General features: G+C 45.4%; 1 protein-coding gene across 1 annotated transcript; it reads left to right on the top strand.

Annotated features, from left to right (window-relative positions):
• Positions 1-2889: 2889 nt before the first annotated feature.
• LOC123456591 (cancer/testis antigen 1-like) lies at positions 2890-13213 on the top strand. The gene is made up of 4 exons (XM_045139978.1): positions 2890-2944; positions 11982-12456; positions 12811-12939; positions 13096-13213. Exons 1-4 carry the CDS (start codon positions 2890-2892, stop codon positions 13211-13213), a joined length of 777 nt encoding a protein of 258 aa, XP_044995913.1.
• The last annotated feature ends 442 nt before the right edge of the window (positions 13214-13655 follow it).

Here is a 13655-nt window from a genome sequence, read left to right as displayed (position 1 = left end):
TCCAGCCCTATCACTGTTTTTTAATTCACTTCTTTTAGTTTCTACGTTTTCATTTAAATTTATAAATTATATACGTTTGAAATTATTTGTTGGTGGTACTCTGTTTGCAAGACCTCTCTGGTTCCTGACCAGAAACCTATTGGGCACCAGAGTTCTTGCCTTTTCTTAGGACCCCAAGATGCCACACCCATTAGGCCCTGGCAGAAAACATTCACACTTGGTCCGGGTCAAAAAAAAAAAAAAGAGTCTGCCCATTTTTCTGTGGCCCCCACTTCCCTTGCGTTATCTGTGAGGCACTGTGCTCTGGGGCTGCCTGGCCAACCAGAGTGGGAATTGACTTTCATTTCTGAATGTAGAAACACATGCATCTTGCTGTGCAAACTTTTGGAATGCCCAGCCATCCTCCTTACCTTCATAGGAACTCACACTCCTTCACCAAATACGTGCCAGAATATAAAAGGAAACACAGGTGTTAGAAGCCATTCCCTCCTCACCCTTGCCCTGCCATGTGTCTCAGGACCACTAAGAAAGGGAAAATCATAAGCACATAGGATTCCAGTGGGTGGACACACATACACACAACACACACACACACACACACCCTCTCATCATCATGCTTTGCTGCCAAAGAAAAGGACTACATCTGAAATCCCCACTAGAAGTCACTGCTCTTGCACAAGGTTCTGCCAGTCTGGGCTCATGCCAAATGAGCCTCCTTAACCTGAAATACCCAGCCTACTGCCTATAGAGACAAGCTCCTCTGTGACCATTCTGCTGACTATCTAGTGTGCTTCTGTTCTTTGAGGAAGTAAGGTTTGTAGGGGCTTGTCCAGCCTTATCAGGACACACATATGTTGTTCTGTCATCATAACACCCAGGTAAAACAAGGTGTTAGGGGTTCAGGAAAGTCCTTGAGTCCCAAACCCTAGGTTCATATCTAATTTTAAAAAAAGATACATTTTTACTTATTAATTTCTTAGAGACAGAGAGGGAGAGACAGGGTGAGAGGGAACAGGGGTACCAAGGCCTCTAGCCATTGCAAATGAACTCCAGATGCATGTGCCACCATGTGCTTACATGGGAAAAGGAGAACCGAATCATACCTGGGTCCTTAGGCTTCACAGGCATGTGCCTTAACTGCTAAGCCATCTCTCCAGTCCTCATGTCAACATTTAACCAAAGAATTGAATAAAATAAGACTAAGAAAGGACTAGAGAGATGGCTTAGTAGGTTAAGGTGCTTACTTGCAAAGCCAAAGGACCCAGGTATGATTCCTCAGGACCAACGTACGTCAGATGTACAAGGTGGTGCATGTGTCTGGAGATCCTTTGCAATGGCTGGAAGCCCTAGTGTAACCATTCTCTCCCTCCCTCCCTCCCTCTCTCTCTCTATCTCTTCCTCTCTCCCTTTCTCATTCTCTCTGTCTCTCTCTCTCTAATAAATGAATAATACTGATAAGGATAATTATTAAATTATTTCATTTATTGAGGGAAGTACAGGACCAAGGGAAGGAAGATGAATATACCCATGTGGTAGTCTTGGAAGAAATGTAAAAAATCAACCGGGTGTGGTGGCACATGCCTTTAATCCCAGCTCTCTGGTGGCAGAGGTAGGAGAATCACTGTGAGTTCAAGGCCACCTTGAGACTACATAGTGAATTCCAGGTTAGCCTGGGGTAGAGCTAGCCCTACCTTGAAAAACCGAAAGAAGAAAAATAAAAGCAAGCGAGAGCGAGAGAAAGAGAAAAAGAAAGAAAGAAAGAAAGAAAGAAAGAAAGAAAGAAAGAAAGAAAGAAAGAAAAGAAAAAGAAATGTTAAAAGGGATAGAGGAAAGGAAAGAAACCTCAAAGAGCTCCTGCCATGCAGAGGGCAAGGAGGGTACGTTGGAATCAGGGTGTTCCCCTCATCACAGCACAGCTGTGCTGAGACAAGGGGAAACTCACCAGGAACTGGAGATTCACAAGTGGCCAGACACTCAGAGAGAGGCTTGTCCCCTTGCACACATCTATTCATAAACTTATTAGGGTCGGTTTCACCTTCTGGCTCAGGTGACAGAAAGCTGATTGGTTTTGGATAGAGGCTGTCTTGAAGAGGCTAGCCATGACACCAAGTTCTGGGGACTGAACTTGACCAACCACAATGTTAAGATTAAATCCTAGGCAAGAAGTCCTCCCTCCCAGGAGGGGCCCGGGTTCTGGAAAAACAGATCTAAGGAAAAGATAATAAGTCACATCTTACTTTGATCTAGCAAAGTGGAGACTGTAACGATATTTTCAGGGACCCAGTCACACTAACTGCCTAACAAAGCTACCTGACTCCCTCACACAGGCGTTAAAGCATAGGGGTCCAGCTTGTGTCAGCATTCAGGCTGTGATAGTCCTGGCTCCTTACGCAATGATAATGTATCATTAGGGGATGCCTGCCTGGTAAGGGATGATAATATGTGCTTTGTTTGTGCGGGTTTTCTTGGTTAGGTTGGGGTAGCCTAGTGGAGTCATCTATCAGGGCCTTGATATCTTGTGGAGGGGTGTCCCAGCAGAGGTTTGGCCTGATTGCACAGGCACTCTGAAGATCTCCTTGTACCACCCATTAGTGGTACTGGGATATATTTCCTCAAACCTCAGGCTTCCTATGGCTCAAGTTATTAGAAATGCTCAGCCAGGGTGTTCTTGCTTGGAAGGAAGCAAGTGGGGTTTATTTGACGTAGTGAGTTAGGGAACATCCTTGCATGGGAACAGAGGTTTCTGGGTCATCAGAGGTCTCTCAGAGCCATTCGGCTTAGAAGGAAGCAACCTCTGACAGGTTCTGTTTCCACAGGTGCTTTGGGCCTTGCAAGGTGCTTTGTGGGGAAAAGGGTACCTTATTCCTTCAGTAGAGCCAGAGAAGGACCATGGAGCAGGAGGTGGGTGCGAGTGTGAAGATCCAGGCAGCCACGCAGGTCCTAGGTAGGAGAACAGGTGGCATAGCAGGCAACAAAGAATGCCAGGGAGACTGGCAGCCGAAGCTTTGAAGCTCAGGAGAGCAAGCTTAATCAAAACTACCAGAGACCATTGGGAATGTACATTCACATTCAAACCACCACTGTAACAGGCTGCATTACCGGCTGGGAGCAGGAATGCAGAGGCAAGGATTTCGCTACCAAAGTATGACTTTTCCTTTCCTCTCACTTTTAGTCGATTAACTTCTTAAAACTCCAGCCTACTCCAGAGGTCTTCCTTGTCCCTGTTCAGGCAGATTTTCATGGTAATATTGCTCTTGGGAGACTTTGTGCCTCCATTTATCATCAAGCCTCAGGAAAAGGAGGGTTGGGCTTTCCTTGTATGTTTTCTCACCCCAGGCTCTGCATCATTTTTAGGGAATTGAACCTGTATCAGTCACCACTTTACCTAACTCTTAGTCTGGCCTTCTAGTGACTGAAACATTTTTGCTTATGTTGAAAATTAAACTGGGCTACTATTCTCCCATTGAATGCGTGAAAATTTTCACCAGATGTACCACTGACTGAGGCCTAATATATAGAATCTACTAAGAACTCAAAAAACTAAATAATAAAAAAATCAACCCACTGAAAAAGCGGGGCAAAGAACTGAATAGTGAGTTCTCAGATTAAGAAATCCAAATGGCTAATACACACTTATGAAAATGTTCCATATCCCTATCCATCAGGAAAATGCAAATTATAACAGCTATGAGATTCCACCCTCCAGTAAGGATGGCAATCATTAAAAAATCAAATGACAACAAATAATTGTTGAGGATGTGGGGAAAGAGCAACCCTCATTCACTGTTGGTGAGAATGAAAACTTGTACAACCACTATGGAAATCAATATGGAGGTTCCTGAAGAAGATACATTGAGAACTGGGCATGGTGGTACACTGTGGAGAGCTGCGATGTGCTGCGCCCTAAAGATGGCGTCGGCTTCCGCCTTCCTCTAGCCCGATAGCTAGCACTCTCTGGGATAAACAAGTCCTTATTTGGCTGAGGGTGCTTAACTAATTCTGCTTCCTTAATTGTGGACCTATCTGCATGGGCCACGTGGCTCACTAGGGTTGGCTAGCCCAGGACTACTTAGCTTGTGGGTCGGCTCTCCCCGGGGTCAGAAGATTGTTCAAGGTTCCTGAATAAACTGCTTAAAGAAGAGCTCTTGGGTCGTGTCATTCTTGCTGGTCGAGGTGGTCGCGACAGGACACACTTTTAATCCCAGCACAGGTGGGGTAGTTTGAATAGATGGCCCCAATATACTTAGTGTTTTATTAGTGCGTAGTTTGGATCTGCAGCTACCTGGCTGGAGAAGATGTCACTGAGCAGATCTTAAGGTGTAGTGATGGGTTTGAAATTCCAGTCTAAAGATAGGCAAAGTGTCTAGTTCCAGCTGGAGTTCCTGAAGTGTGCGCTGTGGCTTTTGGCTTTTTCTCTCTCTGCCTGGTCATGTAAGATGGGGCCAACTTCTACCACTATGGAACTTTCCCTGGATCTGTAAACTTTAGTAAATATCCCTTCCTTCTTTGACTGGGCATGGTGGTGCATGCCTTGAATCCCAGCACTTGGGAGACAGAGGTAGGAGGATCACCATGAGATTGACGTCACCATGAGACTGCATAGTGAATTCCAAGTCAGCATGGACTAAAGTGAAACCCTATCTCCAAAAACAAACAAACCATAAATAGCCCTTCCTCCCTAACTGTGCCTGGTTTGAAAGTTCATCTCAGTGAACATGAAGCCATCTGCTGCAACTTGGAAGGCAGAGGTAGGAGAGTTACTGTGAGCTCAAGGTAACCCTGAGACTACATAGTGAATTCCAGGTCATCCTGGACTAGAGTGAGACCTTACCTGAAAACAAAATAAGAAACAAACAACAACAACAAAAACAATGAACAACAATGAACATAGAAGTACCAACAGAGCCATTCATTCTCTTACTGGGCATTGACCCTAATTGCTACATGCTTCTCTACGGAGATATTTGCTCAACTATGTTTATAGCTGCTCAATTTGTAATAGCTAAGAAGTGGAATCAACCCAGGTGCCCATCATTGCATGAAGGATAAGGAAATTTTGGTACATTTACATAATGGAATTCTACTCAGCAGTAAGATAGAATGATACAATGAAATTTGTAGGAAAATTGGCAGACTTTGCACAGATCATACTCAGAGAACACACACAATCACAGGCAAACACCATATGTTCTCATTCATCTGTGCTTCCTAACCTGGATCAGACTGAGTTGCTGGCATGCCTGTTAGGCAACTCAAGGCCCAGACAATAGGTATGGAAGGGTTTGCAGGGTAAGTTGGGGGAAATAAACACAAAACTAAACTTAAAATGAACTGGTACTATAGAAAACTTTATTGATCCTTGAAGATAGATTAAAAGACTTAACCCTCAACAGGAGTATGGGGGGAATACTTGAAGAGAAGGGCCCAGCAGGAGATAGTATGAAATCTAACCTTAAATTTTTTTTTAGCTCTACTCTGCAATTCCCGGTACCAGAAATCAGTTGCTACCCACATTGAGCCGTGAATCAGAGAGACCTACGAGGTCCCCAAAACAAGACAGGCTTCTGTCAAAGCACTTGATTACCTGCCTGAGGTAAATGTAAAACCCTATTACTGAAGTCACCATATGCTGCTGGTGTAGAACACAGAGAGACGCAGCTGGAATCCAGAAGAGATCCAGTGCCCAGACAGCCTGTCTTGTGCCAGAAAGCACTACATGAGCTACTGGAGGAAAGTGGCCAACAAGGCCATGAGCAGCCAGGGGTCTAAGCGACTCAGAAGCAATCAGCCTGACATGTTGTACACACCAGTGCAATGGTGGCACAAAGAGTTCGTAACCAGTGGCTTTCTGATTGGCTAAGAGATCCACTCAGTGGAAAGAAAACCATATGTGGAATGGGGAACCAGGTCAGTATCCTATGGAGACAAAGATTATGCTCTCCAATGAGAAGCTCCCACTAGTCTATGGCTGAAAGAGGGGCTATATCCATCAAATTCACCCTAAATCAATAACACTTATCCCATTTAACCAATGTTGACTTCACTTTCACCTGGAGAATCTGTTTGTTTTTTTTTTTTACGAAGTGAGATCTGAGGAGATAAACCACTTCTCACATCTCAGTCAAGGCCTAGACGAAACCACAGAGGAAGTGGGGAAACGAGCAAGAGTGCTGCTTCCATCCTGAGTCTGACAAGCAACACCAGGGTGAAAGAGAGAGATGGTGAGGATACTCAACACGTATCAAAGCAGAAATCCATAGGCTCCTAAGAGCTCATCACTGAAGTAGAGTTAAAACTCAAACACCAATGTATGTGAAATGTCCCAACTGTCCATAAATTATAACTTAATGTAGCCAAGGAAGGTATAAGAAATGGAACCATTTTCTGACATTGTGATATCACTTGTTTACAGTGGCTAAGGCCCTGGCATGCCAATTCTCTCTCTCTCTCCTCTCTGTCATAAATGAAAAGTAAAAAAAAAAAATAAGTTTACAAAGTGCTGAGAATAAGTGACCTTTGAGCATTATGTGCTAAATAAAACATCTATATCACCCCCCTCAAGGCTTGTGGAATATTGCAAAAGAAGGGGTGGTAAGAATGCAAGAGGCAGAGGTTGGGAAGGGCTTTCTCTGGCTGTAATTCAGTTTCCTGGATATCACATGGCCATTGAATTCATAATCTCACAGCAATTACGGTTATCTGCGCATTGCTGGGCCCATCCATATTCTGTCACTGATGGTGGTGGATGGCGTACAGAGGCCATCTCTCCCTGAAGAGTTATTGGCATTAAATGGATGGTATGGACATTTTCTTCAGTACTTGTAACCATTAGTTAAGTTGCACTGGTCAATAATTCTCCATCCATGCACATGCACGTAACATAATGAACATAATGGGACACACACAGAGAAAACATGAAAGTCTAGGGATGAGCTGGGGAGAAGAGGGTTTCAATGGACTGGAGACTGAGAGAAGGGAAAAGAGAATGTAATGAGGAGGGAATATGCTCAAAACATATCCTATAAATGTATACAAATTGCCAAGTAGAAAATGAAGTTTAAAAAATAAAATTAGGGTCTTGACAGATGGTTCAGCTGTTAAAGGCACTTGCTTGCAAGCCTGATGGCTGAAGTATGATTCCCCAGTACACATGTAAAACCAGATGCACAAAGTGGTACATGCATGTGGAATTAAATTTGCAACAGTAGGAAACCTGGGAATGCCCATAATCATGCACTCTGTCTATCTCTCTGTCTCTCAAATAAATGAATAAGGATATTTTAAATGTAAAATTTAAAAAGTCATAGAAGTAAGAAGGGAAATAGCAGGGAAGAAGGGGTTTAATGGCAGGAGATAACAGGTGGTAATGGGTGTACATATAAGAAAATATACTACATATGTATGGAATTGTCAAAATGAAGTTAAATAAAATGTGTAAAATTCAGGTGTGGTCATGCATGTGCCTTCAACCTTGGCAATGAAGAGGCTGGAAGCAGGTTACTCACTGGGTTTTTCTGAAAAACTGACTTATTCAGTGAGACACCCTGTGTTAAGGAAATAAAGTGGAAGAGTGGTGGAGGATACTTGATATCTTCCTTTGGCCTCCACACAAGTTTACCATGGACACGTCCATCTGCACATGTACACACACACACATACAAAAGTAGCCAGTAAGATCCATGAAGAAATATTTGAAGTGTAAGAGCTAAAGGAGAGTTGGCCAAAACCACGAAAGAATAAAGCAAGCTATCACTATCTCCTAAACACCTAACAAAACTGTCCCAAAACTTTTCTCCACCGATATGAAACCACTTCAGTCATAATTCTCAAAACACCTATCCAATTTCTTCTGGTTGGTTGATGTCTCCATGCAGATTAAGTTTTGTTCTTTAGGTGGAAATCAGACTCAGTGGTGATAGGGATGTTCCCAGTATCAGAATTCTGAAAGGATGGGACTAGAGAGATGGCTCATGAATTAAAGGAATATGTTTGCAAAGCCTGATTGCCTCCATTCAATTCCCCAGTACCTACAAAAAGCCAGATGCATAAAGTGGTACATGTGCTTAGAGTTTGTTTGCAGTATCAAGAGGCCCTGTTTGCATTCATATTCTCTCTCCCTAGCTCTCTCTCTCCCTGTCTCTCTCTCTCTCTCTCTCTCTCCCCCCCCCCCTGCTTGCAAGTAAATAATGTAAAAAAATTAAGGAATGGGGGTGGAAGGATGGCTAAGTAGTTGAGGCACCTACCTGCAAAGACTAAGGACCCAGGTTTGATTCCCCAGTACCCACTTAAAGGCTGATGCACAAAGTGGCACATACATTTGGCTTTCATTGACAGTGGCTAGAGGCACTGGTGTGCCAATTCTCAATCTCTCTCTCTCTCGATCCTTCTTTCTCTCTCTGTCAAATAAATGTATTTTTAAAAACCTAGGGGCTCAGGGACCCTACAGAAGAGCAGCCCAGGCCTGCATCACTGCATCCACGCAGGTTCCCAAACCTGCTGGGGACCACTGCTCTGGGTGTGGCAGCAGAGTAGACAGGGCTGGGGCAGGGCCCTTTGGGCTTGCTGAGCATCACTTAGGATGGGGATGTGGCTGCGCTGGAAAGTGAGACTTGTTGGGCCCTGCCCCACCCCAGCCACTAGTCCTGAAGATGGTGCTGGTGACCCTCCCCTTCCCTCCTTGTTGGTGCTCTTGGCTGGGCCTTGTAAGTGCCCTGCCTCATTCCTGTGGAACCCTGGGGCTGGGGGCCACTGCGCATTACACACCGCTAGGGCACCCCAGGGATGTAGGGCATGTAGAGTGGAAGCTGGCCTGAAACAAAGCACTCTTAAGAAAACACTGTATGCAGCCTGCCTCCCCAGGCAGCCACTGCTCAGGCAGCACAGGACAGGCCTTGGTAACACGTGGACGCATGCCTCCCTGCTCTGCCACCAGATCCACCGTACTTGAGTGTTAGGAGAGGAGACTCTAGTGGCTCTGTTCCCTGCACCCCCCGATCACCACACTGAACAGACTGCAGGCTGCACTGCTGTAGTCAGGCTCTTGCTCAGGAATGACAGGAAGCTCTGTGGACTCAGACCTGCTCCCCAAACTCTCTCTCATCCTTCATTCATGCTCATCCACACAAGGGAACTGTTTAAGCTTCACCTGACTCCCAATATCCAACCATAGGAATATCCACCAGTTCCCAGCCTCACCTAGCGCAGCTTCCCTCCAGGCCCCACCTTCATCTGAAACCCTGTGCCACCTTACTTGTCTCCCATCTCCCAGTAGTCTGTTCTTAATGGAGGCGCTGTTCTGTTTCATCCCTTGCCCTGTGTTGCCCCTTCCATAGCAACCCGATGCAAGGTTGCCCCTCAAGGCACTATAATAAAAACTGTTTTCACTTAGAAAAAAAAAAAAACAAAACCTAGGGGCAGCAGAGATGGCTCAACGGTTTAGGCACTTGCCTGCAAACCCTAATGACCTGGGTTCAATAACTCCACAGCCAGATGCACAAAGTGCCACATGTATCTGGATTTATTTGCAGTGATTAAAGGCCCTGTAGCACCCATTCTCCTTCTCTCTCTTTCTCCCTTGTTGCAAATAAATAAAATGCTTTAAAAATTCTTAAAACGCGTTCTTTAAAAAGAATTCCTGAGAGAGAACACATTTTCTGGATAGCAATGTCACACTGTATATCAACAACCTCAGATATGAATAAAAGTGTAAGGTTTAATTTAGTATCTCGTTTTGATAACTCAATTGGATGAAATAATTAGTCATGCAAAGACTTCTTTAGAATTGTATGGAATCATTACTTTTCATGGTGGAAAAGAATAACAGCATCAATTACATTATAAGTGTATATGCATCCACTACAGTACATGTTTGTGAAGAATTTTTAGACAAGCTCATATGCTAGATGAAAATGATTTAGAATTTGAGCTATAATAATGATGGACCTGAGAAAGCATACATTTCCTGTTCTTGTTATGTACTTCATATAAAAATATTAGGATGGAACTCAAAAAATCCTCCAACGTGTCCACTGAAGTTAATGCTAAAGGAAAGGAAAGAATTGTTTTCTTGTACTTCTTGACTTGCCATCATAGATACCATCTGGATACATACCTGAATTACAGAAACATCCCTTCCACAAAATGACAAAATCATGAAACTGTAGATATACAGACTGAAATGATCCTCAGATGCAGAGGAGTAGACTAAATTTATTTTCTGGGGTAACAATATTTAAGCAGCTCTCCTTCAGTAACAGAGCAACAGTAGTGTGGACAATCCCCAAGGACCAATGCATGAAAAAAGTGGCAGCTGCTGTATGTACTCAGTCCCTGGGGAAGCATGGATGAACTAAGAAACACTAGGTTAGGCTTAGCACCCTTTGCCGGACTGGGGTCTAATAATACATGGGTCACAAAGCACTGCATGGTCTGCATCAACTTGGAAAACAAGGCCAGACAGATGATGGAGATTTTGAGTTGGGCGGATTCTTTAGGACTCAGTCAGCTAAAACTGAAGGACAAAAAGAGAAGCATGATAAAAACAAGTATTTTCCTTGGATCTCTGTATTGGTGACAGGCCAAGTGCATTAGCAATGTCTTCTTCCACCCTAAGTTTTCTAGACTGTTTATATTCATCTCTTGTATGGACCTTCTGATGGAGGTCAAATCCAACTGCAGACCACTACCCTCCCACCCAGGTACCTTTTTTAACTCACATAGCCAGTACAGTGCCAGACACTGAGGTATCTCTGAGCTGCACCTTGTAGAGCCTGGTTCTAAAGGGTTCAGATATTTCAGTGAAGGCCATCTCTGCTTCCATGTGGGACCAGATAGGCAAAGAGACAATGATGGTAGAATCTGGTTATGGTGTAATGTGACCTTACTTTGCCCATGGCTCAAGACTATCAGTTTGAGGCCTGAGTTCATCCAGACTGCCCTCACATCCGTGTCTCAAATTTTGGACCACCCACGTTTGCACCCACCCAGGCCACTGGATCATTGTTTAGGTGTTCTGTTCTGGCATTTCCCTAGATGTATTCCTCAGAGACTGTTCTATACTCTCCATCATTCCCACTTTCTACTGAACATCCCTAGTGCTTGTTATTGGACTGAATCAAATACAGTGAAACATCTTTTCTCTGGACCCCTGGCTGTGGTCAGGGCCATTCATACTTACATGACTGAATTTGTGGACTGTCCTGTTCACAATATAGTCAGGTCTGCTGACTATAAGCTACAGGCTGTAGTAGGACATCTCCATAGTGGCCAGTGGTGTGAGGTTCCTGTGAGTTCTGAGGTAGCCAGTCTCTGGGCTTGCTCAGGTTTCCTGAGCCACCAGGGTGGCTTTGACGTTCATCCCTGCCTACAGCAGCTTAGAAACCTTAGTCTGAAGCCTGCGTGGTGGCTCAGCCCTGCTCGCTTCCCCTCAGGGAGGCACTTGCTATAACTGAGTGACACCTCATAGTACGTATGTACCTCAGGAAACACCTGGTGCAAGCCAGTCAAAGACACTGCCCTGCAAGACCAACCTCCATAGGAGCACCAACTAAGTTTTCACCTTAATGCATATGCCTTCACCTGGTGAGGGAAATGGGACTACATTGTATGCAAGGGTGGTCAAGGTCTGAGGGAACAACTGGGGTGGGGCAGCCTAGCAGAACCATATGTCAAGGCCTGTATGCGGAGGGGTGAAGGACAAAGGGGACCTATTTGCGCAGGAGCTCTGAAGCCTTGAGTTGTACCGCCTACAACTACCACCAGACTGAGCTTCCTCAGGACTAGGTTTTCTGTTGTCCACGGGATCTGTGGCATTCAATGTGCCAGCTTGGCGAGAAGCCACCTTGTAGGGGTGTATTTTCCCAAATGCCATAAGGAACAACAGTGAGAGGGAGCACAAGCTGTATGGCCCATTATAGTCTCCGTAGGCCAGGGAGTGGGCAAGCTTAGTGGGAACCAATATTCGTGAGTTCCTGTTTCCACAGGCGCCACAGACCTCAGGGACCCCACGTGCCACGAACGTTGGGGAAAGGGGCGGGGCCTGACTCGCGGCCTCATTTCCTCCTCAGGACGCCATTCGGGTGCGGGCTCCGTGAGGAAGGCCCGAGTGGACACGCAGGAGCCCGCAGTGGGCACCGGCGGAGCCGCGGGAGGAGGAGGAGGAGAAGAAGGAGAGCATAGAGGGCAGAATCGTCCTCGTGCTCCCGAAGACCAGCGCAGCCCCGGCCGTTCTTCAGCGGGCGAAGGCCGCAGTGACGACGAAGACGACGTCCGGGAGCCGCGCGGCGCTCAGGATCCCGGTAACGAGGCTGCTGCGGGCGACCCCGACGAGGGAGGCCCTGTCCAGCAAGGGGGGCCTGGTGAAGGAGCAGCTGCTGCGCCCCAGGACGCTCAGGCACCACTCGCCTCCGGGCCCAGCGGAGCTGCTGTGATGGCGAGGGGAAATCGTCTCCTGGAGTTGTATCCTTTTTGTGGAGCCCCTTGACCAGGAATCGGGGGTGGTAGCTAGAACATGCAGGCAAAGGTTTGGGGGCATGTTTCAAAGACGTTCACAGGATATTTATTTAATAAGGGGCTGAGAGTGTGTCTGTGGGCAGTCAGGTACAACTTGGTTTACCATTCTGACAGAGCAGGGAGTCACTTATATGGCAGAGGGCTGAGGGAGTGCGGTGGGGAAAGACTGAGCATTGAGGAGATGGCTTGCACTGACCTGGTATAGGCAGGAGAGCGAGGTTTTGAGCCAGACCTTATAGGTGTACTGAGGCAAATGGTATAGAAAGTACTAGCTATTGCCTTAATAATACCCCCCACCAGCTCTGTTACAGTGCCTTTCCGTTCCCCTCTGGAAGCACACATGGCTCGCACGTCTTTGATCTCAAATGCTCAGCTCCAACAAATGATGGTTCAGCAGGAGTTCACAGTGGATAACAGTACCCTGTCTGCGTTAGTTCTCCAAGAGTCTGTAGTCGGGGTTGGGGGAGGGAGTCTCCACTCTGGGGGTGATGTATTGGAGGCTCGGGTGCTTAATTCTAAGCAAGAGCAGAATGCTGGGGACTTGTACAGATATCTTTTCTCTGATGGTGTCTCTCTCCTTTTTAGTAGGTTGACGTCTGAAGACCCTATTCTCTTCCGAATTTCCATTAACATCTTCCATGACCAGTTTTTCCTGGTGTTGAGGAACATTCAGAATCAAGAGTTAGTGGCAGATGTAAAATGAGGACAAGGAAGGAGGCCTGATGTCTTGTATTTGGGTGCTTTCCTCATCCAAACATGACAAAGGCAGAAGCATTTAATGTTTTTGGTTCAATATTATATCAAAGTCCAGGGTTGTGACTCTATGTTCTCCATAGTAGTCTCTTGGTAGACTTGTTTTCCTGTTGTTAAGAGTGGATACTTAAATACTGAAATGCTTGTTTCTGAAGTAAATAAAACAGAGTACCGTTTCTTTGTTTTTTGTTTTTTTGTTTGTTTGTTTGATCTGACTTTACTCTCTGGTGGTAAGGCAGACGCCTCCCAAGTTATCTTTTGTACTTCAATTGGGGGAGTGGAAATTCTGATAATGAGATGTGGTAGTAGTATAGTGTAATTGAAGACAATTTAGGAAATAGAAGAAAAAGTATATTATTTAAATCCAGCCATTCAGTGCAAAATACAGTCAA

The sequence above is a fragment of the Jaculus jaculus genome, chromosome X (genome assembly GCF_020740685.1).
Source record: "Jaculus jaculus isolate mJacJac1 chromosome X, mJacJac1.mat.Y.cur, whole genome shotgun sequence".
NCBI classification, from domain to species: Eukaryota; Metazoa; Chordata; class Mammalia; order Rodentia; family Dipodidae; genus Jaculus; species Jaculus jaculus.
Note: the sequence above shows the minus strand (reverse complement) of the source record. Positions and strands in the feature narration are given on the sequence as shown.